This window comes from Phaethon aethereus (assembly GCF_964289735.1).
Source record: "Phaethon aethereus genome assembly, chromosome: Z".
Classification (NCBI taxonomy): Eukaryota; Metazoa; Chordata; class Aves; order Phaethontiformes; family Phaethontidae; genus Phaethon; species Phaethon aethereus.
Genome location: NC_138577.1, coordinates 73362008 through 73379340, shown reverse-complemented (window position 1 = coordinate 73379340; position 17333 = coordinate 73362008). Strand labels below are relative to the sequence as shown.

At 39.3% G+C, this 17333-nt stretch overlaps 1 protein-coding gene across 2 annotated transcripts in view; it reads right to left on the bottom strand.

Moving 5' to 3' along the window:
* Window positions 1–17333, bottom strand: part of NCBP1 (nuclear cap binding protein subunit 1) — a gene marked incomplete at its 5' end in the record, with an annotated part of 30086 nt that overhangs the window by 1084 nt on the left and 11669 nt on the right. For both annotated transcript variants that reach the window (XM_082013417.1, XM_082013418.1), the window contains 12 exons: window positions 270–383; window positions 793–936; window positions 3377–3491; window positions 4168–4271; window positions 6800–6893; window positions 8233–8335; window positions 9561–9683; window positions 10518–10621; window positions 11726–11800; window positions 13122–13184; window positions 13916–13980; window positions 15242–15352. In XM_082013417.1, the coding sequence (XP_081869543.1) occupies window positions 270–383; window positions 793–936; window positions 3377–3491; window positions 4168–4271; window positions 6800–6893; window positions 8233–8335; window positions 9561–9683; window positions 10518–10621; window positions 11726–11800; window positions 13122–13184; window positions 13916–13980; window positions 15242–15352 (1215 nt within the window). The remainder of the gene's footprint in view (window positions 1–269; window positions 384–792; window positions 937–3376; window positions 3492–4167; window positions 4272–6799; window positions 6894–8232; window positions 8336–9560; window positions 9684–10517; window positions 10622–11725; window positions 11801–13121; window positions 13185–13915; window positions 13981–15241; window positions 15353–17333) is intronic.

Here is a 17333-nt window from a genome sequence, read left to right as displayed (position 1 = left end):
GCTCAGCGACATTCATGATCACATCTTGGTATCTTTTTGCAGTATGCTCACAGCGTGGGAATTAATCAAGGACCAGTCACTCCACCAGCCTGTGGCAGCCATGTGGCCAGAACTAGGGAGTTGTGACCCAGCCCCACGCTAGCCTTCAGAGAAGACGTGCTGCTGCCACCTACTGCTGCTCTCACAGAGTGCTTCGTTCTCCAGCCACAGAGCTTGCAGACCCAGCACGTCCCTGCCCACAGCCTTCCACACTGAGAAATGAAACTTACCTGCAGGAAGATCTGCTGCAACCTCTCTATGCAGCTCTTGTACCAAGGCGTAAATACATCAATTCCACCAGTCTCACAGCGCACTAAGTGCTCAGTTAACAACATAATGAAACGCTGCAGGAGAGGAAAAAAATACTCAGTCTCATCAAATGAAAGCAGGATCCTAACCTCAGGTAAGCAGATCTGGGGGACAACAGCTTTGAACAGCAATGTGAGAATATTTATTTTGCTCGGCAAATACTGAATTTAGTAAGCAAATAAAATCCAGTTACCTTCTGGTTGTTCAGGAAACTGTATGCTAGCAGAACTCCTCTGTTCCTGAGCACTTGAAACTGAAGAGATTCTGCTCAGAAGCAGTCATTGCAGGGGGATGATCTGGATTGACTCTAACCCATAGTAAACCCATCAACCCATCCCCATATTCTTATTCCAGGAAGATGCCCAAGATAAAAATGACACTGAAAGCTTATAAATCCAGTAACTTTAAAACTTGAAAGTGAAAAGAGACTTTGCCCATCATTACCTGGAATATAACAAGAAAGAGATTCTTTTGCTCGCTCTGGGCTGACTCTACTTTTTCCTGCAAGCGCTCTATCTGCTCTTCTAGCGGTCCATCTTCCCGATCGCTGCTTCGGTCATCATCGTCATCATCATCATCACTGTCTCGCTGTAAGTGACAACATCACAAGACTAACTAGCAACCTGACTACCTGTGGATGCTGTTAATGCCCTCTGGTTCCACATGTGAAAAAGTCTGGAGAATAGCAACTGAAACTGCTCTGTAGCTTGGTAAGTATTGTATTTTGAAGGACATTTACTTTGAGTATAATTCAGAAAAGAAATCTGGAAGGAAAAATGGCAACATGGGAAAGCCCTGAAAAAAAGTAATAATCATGGTTTCAGAGAAACCACCGCAAGCTTAAAGATTGACTAGTCTTTTATTTAGTGGAAACGCAAAAAAAGATAATACCCCCACTGACTTTATCATTACCAGATAATAAACAGCTTTTAAAAATAAATCTGGCAAAGATTTTTTAAATTGTGTCCACTGCAGCACGGCAGGTAATTCCGTCAATGAACAGTTCTGAAATCTCACAGCTCTAAAAAATAAAGCTCTTTGTGCAAGAACTCAGATGGCCCCGATTGGTCAGCACAAAAGAAAGACTAGAGACTGTAGCACATGGTGTTAAAGCAGGGACTCCCTATATCCATGATCAAAGGGATGGTTCTCAGGCTAGAAAGGGTCAGCATGGAAACCAAACTACTAACTAGGAACATGGCATGTCCTCATTGCCTCAAAACCAAACCAAAACAACACAACGACAAAAGCCACCAAATATTCATAAGCACCAGACTTGGGAGCTCCTGTAACAAAGTCTTACACAAGACTACAAGGGATACAAGAGGAAAGGCAGAATCTGATGGGTAACAATACATTCAACTACAGACACTGCTTCAGTCTCATAAGATTGTTTCTGTGCAAAGACACTCATAAATTAACAACTTCAAATATTTATAAAAGGAGCATATGCAACTTGTGACAAATATAGGGACATGTGTTAACTCAACTACTGCACAGCACATGAAACTCACAAATCAGAAGATAGTTACAGCTCTGAATCAGCATAAAAAAATAAAAATGACTTACCAGAGCAAGTGAGAATTTAATTGTATTCTCTCTATAGGAACTTGCTTTTTTCCCCCATCTACAGAGATTTCCTGAACTAAAAATGCTAAAGGACCAATAGGACCTAAGAGAAAGCATGTAATCCTTGGACTCATTCCATAGTAAGGCAATCCACTTCATGATGGGGACATCAAAACTTGATGGCTTACTTCCTCTAAAAGAAATGATCATGCAGCAGAGCAAAAGCCTGCAGAACTACTCACTGTTGCATGCAACTGTTTCCTCCTGGCAAAATAATCATTTAAAGTACTCAGCAATAAAGAGCTGCAGCAAGTACAGGAATGAAAACACTGGTATATTTGTTTAGAGACGCCAGAGAAGGTCTTTGCCTCACAGTAAGATCAATGAGTGCATCTAGGTCTCCAATAATCACAGGCATTTATTAACAGCTGATCAATGTAGACTGACGATGCAAGCAATTACGATGGCTGTGGCTGGGAGTGAAGAAAAGACGATGAAGGGGCTTGCATGAACCAACACTGGCAAACTGTGAGGTACTAGCTATCTCTCAGTTGAAACTTCTGGAGAAATTACTGACCTGTGCACGTTCCTTCAAAAACCATCAGCAGCCCCTGTGCCATGTGCCGAATTCTGACATGAATTTTGTTCAAGGTTCTGGAGCTAGCTAAGGGTTTTATGCAGCTAATCATACTCACAGACTACACAGAAATCCTTTCTTACTTTCTGCAACTCTCAATATGTCTATAAACTGACTCAATTCTACCACAAGTAAGTATCGCATTCAGCCAAGTTTCCTTGGGTCCTGTCTTTTGCTGCTGCCACAGAAAACACTCTCGCACCCCATTTTACAGTCCCACTTGGGACAACAGAACACAACAGTGGCTACTTGCTTATCAGTTTGTTGTATATAGTAACCCAGACCATGCAAAGGTATTCAGAAAAATAAGCTGGAAGAAGGAAGTGACAGATGCCAGTGTCAGAATCCAGCAGCATCCATGAGAAGAACAGTAACAGCCAACTTTTCAATAGCAAATAGCTGTTTCCGTGCACTTCTGCATGGAAGCCACAGGAGTACTCTTTAACAGAACTTACTGTAAATAATTTGTAACTGTTCTTATTGCTATCTAATAAGGTAATGGGAATCTAGATTAGAAGGCAAGTGACAGGCATGCTCAAATTGGAGGAGAAACTTCCGAGAGTGCGCTTGAACAGTGCAAATACATGTGAATTCCCTTAATGACTTCACTGAATTCTTAGGTCATAGCTACCATTAGAAAGGTGGACTGAGAACATGCATCCGGTTTTTCATGTCTTAGTGCTACAGATGACCACATGTCTGCAGACATGCTTCCTGAAAAACATTCAGTCCTTACCAAAACCAACTGTGTGTCAGTCTGGCAGCATGCAGGTTTGTATAACTTAGCTTGACATAAGTAAAAGTTACAAAAAAATAACTCACTCTTTTGTGCTGCCTGGCCAATCTTGCCTTGGTCTCCTCCAGTTCTTTGTGAATCTTCAGAACATGCTTGTTCATCTTACGAATTGTGGAATGTAAGATCTCCCAGATATAAAACCTAGGAAAGACACAAAGCTCAAAACACTACATGACAGACTACTCCAAGATAGAAAACTACATGTTGTTTCTTACAAAAAAATGTATCTGGGGGAATTTAAAAAAACACCTTAGTATCATCTAAGACATCTATTAAAGTGAGCAAACACTCAGCATACAGGAAAGCATACCTGTAATATAAGAAAGCTTAACAATCATTTCATTCTTTACTTTTTGCAATACACTTTCAAACCAGCATTTTATTTCATACTCATACTACAAGACTACCAACATCAAACTGACTTCTCAGTCCAAACACTTCTTCTGTTTTCAATAAGCAATGTATCAATGGTGATACAAGTTATATACCTCAACCAAAGACCAGGACCACACTCAGCTAGCAGCTATATAACACACAGCAACAGACTTTGCCTAGAAATAGTTCCAGTGTTGTTGTGCTTCAACAGGCCTAGAGACTACTTGCAAAATTACATGCTGGCAACATTCATGCAGTGCGACGTAAACATTCATACCCCAACTCAGAAATAAAAATGCTAAAGTACGTATTTTGTAGGAGCAGCAAAAGCTTAATTGTACTTTCTTCTTCTACTACTCAGTTTTCATAGATTAAACTGTGTACTGGCCACTTAAAATAGTAATTCAGAGGCAAGTAACAACCCAAGACAAATTCTTGTTACCTAGTAAAATCATGTGCAAGCTCTGAAGAGAAGATCCAGTTTGCTACTGCAGCACAGTCAACAATTTGTGTCCGAATCATTTTGTCCACAAGCACAGCAATCATCTGTATTTTGTGAAAGACATCAGAGTAATTCAAATAAGAAAAAGGCTCACTCACACAATCTGTGTAAAGTATTTCAGCCTCAGATAAAACCAGAGATTGTTTGATGCAACTCTACCTTAGTGATATTACTGGGTAATTTCAAATACTTCAGGAAGCTGGGTTGTCTAGCCTAAAACTGCTCAAACTAGGGGATCTGTATCAATTACATAAAGCATTCTGATACTGTTTAATGACCTTTTCTATTTTTTGTGAAAGTGATGGATCATTCTTTGTTTACATACTTCCCTACAAAAGCAAAAAAATACAAACATCATAGTTGGAAGTAAGGCATGAGAGACATAAGTCCTAGTATTTGACATCAAAGTACTCAAACACGAGTATATATACTTGTCAGATCACCATAAAGAAGGTGCTACTGTTAGCCTACTCTCCTTGAACTGCAACAGTCTTCAAATGTGACAATAAGCTCTTCTCTACAGGACCTATTCATTTCAGGGCAGAGCCAGTGCTGTGTAGTCAATGGAAGCGCTTACTTGCTACAGGCACTGCCATCATTCTGGGGGGTTGCAAGCAATCTAGCAGGCAACTGCGGAGAGGAGTTACTGACTAAAGCAGTTGCAAGCTGTTCAGAAAAAAAGGCTTATCTTAGTTACTCATGTGCTTGAATGCCACGGTATCTAAAAACCACAGCCTGCACTGTATTTATCCTTACAACCACCCATTGTCAAATAAGGAAGTGTAACGACGCTCCTTTTAAGGAAGGAAAATTAAAATAACTGAATGAATCATACAGAAGACTCAGCACTCAATTTTCAAGTCCCAGGATAGCATCCTATGCTCTATTTGTCTTTCTGTATTGCCAGGAAGAATTTCCAATTACTTAGCCTGATCTTCCTAGAAACACAGACCTAGGATTTTGGGAAAGCATTTCCTCTCACTGTTAAAGTTTCTCTTTGTGAAGTCACTACTACAACCTTACTTAGAGGTCCAGGGACTACTGACTCCTATTGCTAAATCGCTATCTGCTGCAGAGATCCCTCATTAGCACTATACGCCTTGTGAATACTGCCAATAGTCTGAAGCAAACCAGACATGGGAGTAGGGCGAGCAGCATGAAAACAGACTCTGGACAAGTGCCTTGCTGTCCAGGCACCATTTCTTCTCTGTGCCAGGGAGGTTGTGGACTCAGAAAAGAAAATGCTTGACCAGAAGCAAGAGACTGAAGTGCAATAAATGCAAGAGAGGAAAATATAAGTTCCGTGATCAAGTAGAACAGCAGATCTTCATAACTTCTGCACTCAGTATTTTTTAGAGCAATGTTGATCTATTCATAAAAATCTAACATGACTATTTAGTCTGGGTTTGAAACTTCCATCTCAGTTTGGTCACGCTGCAATACCACAGAATGAAGAGGAAGAGGATACAGATATTAGACTGCAGTAATGTAATTTCTTCTGCTCCAGTTAAATGGAAGTAAAAAGTAGGTAAGACTGTAATCGTCACATTTTCAAGGTCAGTAATTTGGGTAGCAAGTTTTTAATATATTAAAAAGATACTTTTTTTTTTTAATGTTTCAACTGTACTTAGAAGAGAGGTGATATCTTGCATAGGTATCTTTTAGGTGCTCCATTTTACCCCTAGGGAATGGACCACAGGTCCAGGAGCAGATGCAAGGATTATCCCTTGTTCTTGGTGGCAGCACTTCTGAAAGTATGGCCTATGCAGCTGTAAGGTATAGTCCATTTTCAAGCACAATGAAGTGTAACACAAACATACGAGTAAGGAATATGTGAAATAATTAATGCAAGCAAATTCAGCTCGAGTTCCTTATTGATTTCTATTTATAGTAGAATGACAGCTGAGGGAGAAAACAACTGCTGTGAAGAAACTGAACAAGCTTAAACAACTGAGGCATTTTTCATAGGTCTTTTAGGGTGTTATTTCCTCTGGCTCAAGAATGAACATAATCATGCCACTGTCAGACTGATCTGAACAGCCACTGACTGCAGCTCTACTGACTCTGCCCACGCACAACAGTGACTCCAACATGAGCTTTGTGGAGTTAACTGTATGGCTTTCACTGGCAACTGGGAAAAAAAACCCCCACAACAGCCCTAAAAACCCCCAGGTCTCCACATTTCTAAGAATGCGGCCTGCTTTTCATACAAGATCTACATCTTATATCAACTGACACATCTACACTGTTTTCCAACTTTGAACAGAAACATGATTTTAGCAAAGTTACTCTTTTGTACGACGAACAGCATAGTATTAATCTGAATCAGAATGACAGCCCTTGCCCTCCCACAATGAACTCTGAGGAAGAGGTGGCCTCACTGATGGTATATATTTTATGTCAAGCCTTCACTTTAGCCACTAGTAACAACAGTAAATACAATCTGAACTTTCTTTCAAATAAGATTACAATAGACAAGTTATTTTTAAAGATATAAAGCAAACTGTAATATTTATTAAACATGACCTCTGTGAGTTGAAACTCAAAGATACTTGACATTGCAACCTCTTACCTGTGGATGATTCTTCCAAACCTCATATACAACTCTCAGAATATGGAGTTTCCCCTCATCACTTTCAGCAAGTGTTTTGAAGACTTCATGAAACCTTTTAATAGATGTAAGTAGTCAGTGGAAGGGTTGGACTCAGATCAAAAGAGTAGCAGATACAAGACAAGTGGTTTAGCTTGGCCAAAAGAAAATTCTGTGACTATCTGCTGCAATTCTTGAACAACTATTCCCTGGAAAATATAACCATCCTGAGCTAAAATAGGCTACAAAAACATGATAGCTCCTAAAAGCAACTTAAATCTTAGGGGTAAACCTACTCCCTGAAGCTGGGCTACATTTCTCATACTCTTAAAAGCAGGAGGTACGTTCATGCTTCATGTACTTATCTATACCTGGCTGGAACAAAATTTGCTGTCTTTTGAGCCTTAGACCTTCCTCTTGATAGGTGTTTCCACACATTCTTTGGACACTTATCCCATGTATCTTTTTGAAGGAAATGCTGCTAAAAACCTCTATTTTAGCAGAGTTACACTGACTGCTACAGAGCATTCAAGATCCAGCTTATTGTAACATAACTATAAAGTACAAGAGGCTCTTTGGATCTCATGGCTGCCACTGTTGGTGTACAGCACTGAAAATACCATGACTCTGTGTATTCCTATCACCCTGCCTCTTGTACTACTGATTGCAGGTTACTACCTACAGCTTCTTATGAACATTGAACACCTCTATAAAGCTCCCGGGTGCATGTTTTTGTAACAGCTTTATATAACTTTAAGAACAGAGACAGAAATAACTCATTAAGATACATGTGACTACCTTTCATATGTCAAGATCACTTAAGAGCAATTTTAAACCACACAAGATTATAAATCAGTTATTTTATCTCATTTTGCTAAAAAAGGTACAGTAAATTCTTCAAAAGTTAAAGCGTACCTTTAAGGGATGCACTCTGAAGTGTTTTAGAATGGATTTTACCATGCTTTGGTAGAGAAAAAGTTTACAGCAGACTGCTTTGAAGTTTCATTTTTTCTTTCTTCATTTTTTATACAGATGTAACTGTTCTAGAGTCATAGTCATAGCAGAAGATACTGTGGTGGCAGCTACCCAGTCATTCAAATGTAAGGAGAAATCCTTTTTCCTCACCTTAATCAGCAAATGAGTAATTCTAAAATGGAGTAATGTTCTAACCCTGTCTCATTTGTTTGTCACACAGCTGTAATGTACACATTTCTGTTAATTCCATTCATGTATATAACTTAGCATTTACACTGCCGTTCCTTCAGTCAGCAGTGTCACTAGTTCTCTTAATCATATGGCACTGTGAAGCACCTAAAACATTGCTGAAGGTTGCAGTCCATTTCTTTTATCATGCATTTCACTGTCAGAATTAAACAGTTCTGTAAGCCCTTAAATAATGCACATATTACACTTACTTTGCCAGGGCACTGAAGGAGTGGCTGAAAGACTTTGCAGCTAGATGGAGCAGAGTCTGAACAAAGACTTCTATTTTCAGAGGGTTGAAGGTAAATCCTTCATCTGCAAGTTATTTAAAGTCAAAACTGTAAGTACTCCAAGTAGAACACATAAGCTACTCATAAAACTGTAGAGATAACTTATGGTTTTAACTCATTTCACAAAAAGGAGTTTCATCAACAGGGTTTTGCAAGGCTGAGCAGGGAGCTAGTAAAGATTTTCCAAAATGTGCAGATCTTCAGGCTCCCATTTTGCCATGGGGAAAACATACAGAAAAAATTCCAGGTCAGGGAAAGAGCTATGGGAGACGCAGCCACCCTACCAACACTAACAGCACTGGCGGACAGCAGCAGAGAAAGACAGCCAAGGAAACTGCAGTTACGCATCAGGCTGAAGGCCTGGCAGACCATAGAAGGGAGAGTGGATGAGGAGAGGGGAAGATAAGGATGATTAGAATACAGAGGTTGGCTATTTATGACATGGGAGAAGGGTCCAGCAAGTGTACATAGCAAATATGGGTACTAGGGGTGAACGGTGTCAAGTCCCGCTCCTGTAACTGTGGCTACCTGCAACTGAAGACAGGCAGGAGGGAGAGCACTCAGTAGTGGGTGGTGCCTAAAGTGAATTAGGAAACATGACAGTTTTCCCAGGGCAAAAAATGGACTGTTGCTGCTCTCTGCTTGCATAACAGAACATCTGTAAATATTACAGAAACACTGAAGCTGTCCCCGTTATGAAGATCATTTCTTAATTCTTGATCTCACACTCCTTCTCACCCCTTAAAGCACACAGGATTTACAAACCAGTGCTGTCTGCGGCTGCGAAGCTAAAAAGAACGTGAGTGGTGTCCCATCATGAGTTTGTATGTGTGGAAGACTAAAGCCAGCGTGCTGGCCATCTTATCTGTCATGGGAGTGCATAGAGGGGAGGGAATCACAAGCACTGAATCTCAGGGGTGAGGATAACAGCATTAAATGCGCTCTGTTGCTGAAGGCAAATGAAATGTTAAATTTTTTCATGCTACTTCTGTCAATATTCACAAGAAAACACATCTCAAGCACCAGGTTACCTCTGTTAAGAAAAACAGGCCTGCCTCTGCATGCAAGATGTTTACAACAAACCCTAACAATGGTGTATTATTTCCAGTTATGGATAAATTGAAACCAGCTATTAGATGGAAAAGCATACAGTTCTGTTAATCACCACACCCATAGCTCCAAAGGATGGCAGATTAGTTCACACACAAAAGAAATTACAGCCTGCCAAAGCCTAACAACATGTATCTTACCATCATCATCATCCTGGTTAGGATTAGGCACATCTTTTAAAATACTGAAGATTTCATCATTACTGGCCTTATTTTTAATTGCGATTGTTAAACAGAGTGCCACAGTATATCCAGGAAGAGACCCTAAACAAAAGCAAAGAGGTCAAAAATATGTCGAAGGCAAGTATTTTTAACATCTGTTTGCCTCTCAGAGAAACAAGTACACTTCCCAGCTACACCTAAAACTACCTGCTTCCAACATCATTGTCCACATCACTATTCTAGAAAACTGTTCAACATGCTTCCTGGTTTTCACATTAAATTCAAAACTTTCAGTGGAAGTTTTAGAGTAGAGGTCAGGTAATCACCCTCCTATTGAACGCTCTACTTCAGCTTCCACCAACTTCCTAAAAATAAAATATTTCCTCGTTTATCCTCATTGTATCTTTGATGATGACACTTTTATGCTTAGGATTGTCTTTATACGGGGTAATAAAAGGAATAACAAGGTATTTCTCCATCTCAATCTTCACATCATCTGCCACATATGTGTGCTTCATTAAACAAAGCTGACTGGTAAAATCTTCTACTGTTTCATGAAATTCAAAAAATAAACCCACATTATGACTTCAAATGCTGACTTTTGCATAGTAGTGTGCCCGAACAGGGGAAATAGATGAATTTTCCAATTTTAGACTTCTGGCAAAGAATGCCGCACAACACCACAGCCACTTCAGCAAGAGTAACTCCATGTATGTGGATTTTCTTTTCTTCATAAAGTAACAAGGACTATTACATTACAGAGATACAGGCTTAATATATATTAATTGTTCATGTGAAATATATTTACTCATGCATATTTATTTCAGCTGTATTCTTCTTCATGAAGACAACTGATATTACAGTCAACTTGGTGTGGTCCCTATCTCTGAAACACTATTTTCTTCAACTTGACCCATCAGTAACTTTAACACTTACTATTACTTTCATCTCCATACTTGTAAATGCACACTGGATTAGCAGGACTGAGGACAGAAAAACTTGCAGGAACAATGTCTATTATTCGCTGATGGTAGGAGAGTCTGGAAATAACAAGTTTCACAGCAGTAGAGTCAAAATGGGAATAACACTAGGACTAATTCTAAAGTGACTACTTTATAATGGTTTTCCTGAATTTAACTTCCATAGAAAAAAAAAAAATCAGGATGTTTATACAACAGAATGGTAGTTTCTGCTGGTTAGTAAGAACTAAGTAATCCAAACTTACTAGTAGATGCCTTCTATCTGAACTCTTCGACGCTAGAGTTTCATCCTCATACAATTAATTTAGCTTGTGCAAAGATTTAGACTGCCTGATAGGATGTTTTATACAAAAACCTAAGATGTGCTGTAGAAAACTGGTAATACATTGGTATTCAAAGCAGAAAATACATTAAACTGGATGTCTTCGTTTTACTTTCCAGCTTATTTCACTCCCACAAAAGCTTAATTTTGCTACCAGAGTTTTCAGTGAAATGGGAGAGTGCCACAGAAAAATTGCATTCATTTTGCAGCATAATACTTTCACACTTCCTATACTGAATTCACCCAAAACCCGACGAACGTTTTCATGTAGAATGCTGAATAACATTGGTTTTTTTGAACATTTTGCTCTTTCTCTCTCCTATATCCCTCCATCTCAACAATTTTAAGTCCAGCCTTGATTGTGTAGTCTTAGCTGTTGGGATTAGGGGTTTTGTTTGTTTGTTTGGAGAATTGTCTGTTTTAAGGTCAATGAACATCAGAGGCACACAGAGGAATCAAGAGTAGATTCTCAGTTGTTAGTGTAACTAATGATCAGTTCCCTCTGTTTCTGTGAATGCTGAATACTTTCCAGGAATATTGCCTAAACTTTACTTCTTCCCACGCCTATGGTGAAGCATGTCTTTTTGTAGCTACAGATGTGCATACCTAGGACAGACAGCTCACTACCATCTGCTCCACCTGTTTCTCCCTCTCTCTAAAGTAGTGTTCTACAACAGGTAAACCAGACTAAAGTCATATTAACAACAGATATCTCTTAAATGAAACTGAATTGTAAGAACAGACATGCCTAAAAGAAGATTCAAGTTAAAAGGAATCTGACAGTATCCAGAAGCAAAGATAAAACTTTGGCTTGAATGCAATTATCAAAAGATCTTACTTACCGCATGCACTTCTCCAAAACCTCTCTCACAAATTTGGGTTTGGGCTTTTCCAGGTCCTGAGTAAGACAATCTGACCTATCAAAGGACAGAATGCAATAGCTTTTAGCAAAAGAATTTGTCCATTAGTCTCTTTTTGGCTTGGTCTAATAGGTACAAAACAATCATGGTCTAAGGACAACTGGAGCACTTAACACTTAGTTTCACAGTATAGGCATTTTTAAGACAATAGTGTAAGTTTATCGCCATTTCCGTATTAGCTATTAACATTCTTGGAATCCCATCCCTGTGTGATATATTTTCAAGTAGGTTCCATTCCCCCACCAGATTAAAAATAATTTGTGCTTACGGTTAGCTGGCTTTCCCTTTCCTTAGGAAAAGAACCTTGTGTGATTTCATAGTCTGTTCCTCCCTCACACTGATTTCACTGAACTTCTGGCTGATTTCAAATGCATTTCAGATTAAAAAAAAGAAGTCTCAAATACAGTCACTTAGTGAGGTTTGTGAAAAAATGGCAGATTGTGAGAGAAACTCACAGTAAGATTGCCATTAAGGAACATCCAGGCAAAGAAAAATCATCTCTTTGAAGACTGCTGCCTGGTTGGTCAACATGGCTGTATACTAGGATAGCCAGCAAGCACTTAACCCCAAGAGGACAAGACAAGAAACTTAAGTAAAGTCACAAAAATGTATCACAAGAAGGGCTGCATCCCTCTCCACAAAGACACTTAGGCTGATCAGCAATGGAAAGCATGTACAGTGGCAGGGTGTGGAAGATACCAAAGGGAGGACTTAACCCTGAGGTGATCTCTCTTGCTACATGGGTGACTCAAATGGAAAGCTCATGGGAACCTGTGGTTAGATATTGATGGAGTACAGGGAACTCCTGCTAGAGATGCGAGTTCAAGATCTGGCATGGTAAGAACAGATGGCAGGGCCAGTTGATGGAACTTTGGGTGCTAGGATTTCACAGGAGGGAAACAGATCACAAGGCCTAAAGGATAAAGGTTGTAATGAAAGGTTTAGGGTAGGACAGAGAGCAAGATTACAGAATGTATATAGGATGCAAAGAGTCAAGGAAAATCATTAAAAGTAAATTGGGAGCCATTTTGAAAAATTTGCTAGCAACTGATTGAGCGTGCACGCCAAATTAAAACATGTTTCAACCTCTACTGTTTAGGGAACACTTGCTGTGGCTTGAGACTGATCACCAAGTTCACCAGGGACAATACAGTGACTAAAGAGATTATCCTGATAATCTACCAATGAGTGGTGGTGAACAGATTAAGAAAGATCTCTGAAGAGCCGGAGGAAAGCAATTAACAGGACCACTAGGCTGAGTCTAAAATTTTAAGGTTTTCACAGTATCAGGGTTTGAATCAAAAGGAGAGAAACTTACCAATCTTCCCAGCTCCAACGGAACTGGAAGTTGCTCAAGTGGTGAGAAAACCAGTTAATAAATCTTTATTGAAAGAAAAAGAAAGGTCCATTAAATGCCAGAAGTGCAGGAAAACTTTCCATTGAGACTTTCCTATAAATGCATTCTACTTTTCAAAAGCTTAAACTCTAAAGCTATTACAGCATTAAACAGGAATTTATGTTGATAGATACAAAGGACTGAGTTTGGACAGTCAGGAAGAAACTTTTATGGACAAATAGCCTGTCATGTTCTGTTGTTTCATATAAAGAGATGACCTATTAAACTAAAATGTAAACTTACTGTGAATATGCAACTTTCACATTTTTCATGAGTAATTAACACCTCTCCTGCACAATGCAAACTTCACTCAAAGGGCAAAATGACCACCACTCTCCTCTGGGTGGCACATACGCCATTAACTCCACTTCCAACTCACCTTCCAGATCACTAGGGAGGAGCCAGCATAGTAATCAATAATGGAGTGCTATGCAACTATGAGCAGCTTTGTACATGGAAAAGATGTCACCAATCTTAACTGTCCTGTACAGACAGCTAGTATTGTGACCTCTGGGGGAGTGTTTCTGGGAAGGAGAGGCAAGCAGTCAGTCGTCTACCTGCTCTTTAGATTGCTCAAAGCCAGAGCCCAGAAGACATTCTGAATAGCACCAAGAAGCTCTAACAAGGATTTCTGACAACTCTTTCCACAGCCTCTTCATATTTCCTGTACATTGGATATTGAGGAATATTTTGTATCATCTCCAAAACACATTTACCTGTCCACACATGTTGTATTCATTGTATCCAAACGCATGTAGAGCATTTCTGTGGCTTGTGCAAGCTGAAAGTTTCTCATTAAGGTTAACAGAAAAGCATTAGATAAGTCAGATGTTTTTCCTTTCAGTTTTTGAACAGAATGTCATTAACTTTCTGTATTGAAAGCTCCCTGGTCTACTCCAAAACCAGGTACACGGTGGGAAAAAGATGAAGCATATAGTGAGTCCTACTCTCTAATCCCAGTATGGTTTTCTTCCATAATTGCAACAAAACTGTTGGTTTCTTCCAAAGAAAGACAGAATTTGCATCACTTGACAAGCAAAACTGCACTGAAATGAACAGACACCAACCTCCTTGTGGAGTAGTTCTGTAATCTCACCAGTCTAACTTCATGGGCTGCTGTTGATGCTTATCCCCAAACAATCTTTGATCATCACTGAAGACTTGAGAAAGTAGGTCTACGCTGACTTTATCCAACAAGGGCTTTATTCTTCTTACAGTGTCCCTATTTAAGTTAAAACTGTCTGCGTGGGTGTCTGCCCAATTCTAGAAATAGACTTAGCCCTAATCATTGAGCTTATGTGATTTGGAAACAGTGAGTGGTATCCTGAAGTAGAATGAAAATTTGGGCATGAAGTTACCAGTGGATAGACATCTGTTAACCACCCGCCATTCTCAGAGTCTGTAGCTTGATCTGAAATGATGATCTAACACGATCTAAAATGGCAGCAAAGTAGGGGCAATGTAACAGCCAGAATTAGCTGCGAGTCATGCCTCCTTCCTCAGCATTTAGCCACCCTGTCTGAGCTGACAGATGATTACTGACCTTTTGAATGCTCCTAGTGAGAGCACTGAGTGGGAACTCAGGCAAGTTCCTTTAAATCATCTGCTACACTTCCTACTAAAAAAAAGAGCAAGAGCTCTCACACAGTTGTTAGAACAAAAGATCAAGTCTGTCACTTCCTTTCCTTCTCAGCCTTTAATGCGTCTGTGACCATGCCACACAGTGTCCAGACCTAAAAAGGCTCCAGTGACAAATCGTGTTGTATTTTATACCCTCACAGAGACAGCCCTTCTTGGGAAGGTCAGGGGAAGCACCAGAACATTGTCCAGAAAGCTGAAGAGTCTTGCCCACATGGCAAATCTAGACCTGTGCTAAGTGAGCTGTGCTATTCTTTCATGTGAGTGTTACAGGCAAAGTTTCATGCAGCTGCTGTATGAATTATATTAATACTGCCAGTATGTATTGCTATCCCATCATCTACAGAACAAACAAAACAAAGACTGCATTTTATAAATGCTCTCCAGCAGCACAGAAAGGATACAACTTGTGGTAAAGAGCCAGGCTGAAGTTTGCACAGTTCAATCAGGAGCGTTGTGTACATGACTTCAATGTGCGGTGGAGATGGAAGTTGAAACAATTCTGCAAATATTACCTGTAGCAGAGGAAGGCACAGAATCACAGCACAGTCCAGCGTGGCCTGCACAACCCTCATCTTCACAATAGCAGCCAATCTTAAACAATTACATACCCCAAAAGGCCCATATTATTCTATCAAATGCATGTTCCAGGAAAAAGAGAGAAAAACCTACAAAGGTAGCGGTAACCCTATGCTGTACTGATACAGTCCACTCTGAATGCCCTTACCATTTCATACTAACACAACACCAGCATTATACACATCTATTATGTCTAACAAATACACCACTTAACTGTAGAAATGGGCATAGTTACAATATGACCTATTGCAGTGCTACCACATGATCTGAGAAAAGCAGAAATCATCTGATCCTGTTAAATAATAAATATTAAACATATTAAATGAAGCCTAAGCATTTAGTATGATAGACTATTTGCATTAAAGCTACATCTATATCTTTTCCATCATCTCCTCTTTTCTCCTATATAAAAACTTATAAAGCCACAACTTTCAACTGAAAATTACAACCAGCATTTCATACAACAAATACATCCTCAGTTGGCCTGAGGCAGAGGATCCTTCTAAAAAAACTGAAAAAAATCCTGCAATTGGCATTCATGCTTTTATTTTCCATATTTGCCTATAACAACAGTGTGTCAATCTGTAAGGGCTATGAAAAGATGGTCATTGTACAGCGTTCATCTCTGAATTTCTGTTTATTTTGTGTGCCATTCTCAAACAGATTTAAATTACACCAAAGGAAACAGGAAACTTTGATTCATTAAGGTTGGTCAATTTCCTCTTCAACTTTAAACTTCTGAATAAACACAGAAGAATTGATGCTTAAATGAGTAAGCTTTAGAAAATCTTCTTACTAGGTGTAAGAAATCAACATCCATTTACAGACTCCACAAACAGCACATAAAAACACATTGTCTATTATTATTAACTTATTCTTCTAAGGAAGGACTTGAAAGCATGACAAGACCATAAAGAGCTGGAGAACCTTTCCGTGGCAGTATAGTCTAGACATACTGTTAAGACAAATATGGCAAAAAGGGGGACTCTGTTAGGTAGAAAACTGCTCCTTTTGTCAAGACAGGTAGTAACAACAACTGGATGATCAGTCATTACCTGTTTTAGATAGTGCACAAAACTGTATTTGTGGTATTCATCACATGTTCATTATCAAACGTTCAGATTAAGTCTTTCAAACTGGCATACCATACTTTGTGAAAATAACAAGGCCACAAGGTCAGGACACTGATGATCTGAATGCCTGAACTCTCTCGAGAGTAAGTTGTACCTAAAGCTGTAGCAGCATAACAGGGCATAGCAGTCCAAGAACCCAATAACGCTTCTGAGACATTCTTGGTTTGCAGATACCAGAAATACCCGTGTACGCGTCTATAAGAAGCTACTGAGAGAAAGGTGCCACACTTCAGTGTTTCACATAGATTCCAGGCACCATGGAACATTCTGTGCTTGGCTTGACAAACTATGACATGGAGCCTTAGGGACCTCAAAAGTAGGCATCCTTGGGAAGGTACTGACAACCACTTTCAGGCTACATTTACTTCTGCCTGTTATGTTCTGAACCTTAACTTCCCTTTATTTTATTATTTCTACAGTTCTGTGACTTACTGCAAAAGTTAGTGAAATTTCACAGATTAAACTGTTAAACTGTTGTTGAAAGCCACATATCACCAACTTGACTGCTACGAGAGACCTTACAAGGGAGCAGTAGTAAGCAGGATGAACAGAAGCCTGAAAAAAGCATATTAAGCCTTAAAAACTCTGGAGCTTCATTAAAAGTAAGCATAGACAAATAATTAATTTAATATACTAAAATAATGCAAAACTGCAAGAAAAAGGAAATTATTACAGTAATAGTCAAAGAATTTGTACACCAATTTTGCACTTCTTTGCAGTAATTTCATCTACACAAACCTTTGCTATTTTCAAATCCTACAAGTTCCTGAATCAAAGAATTTCC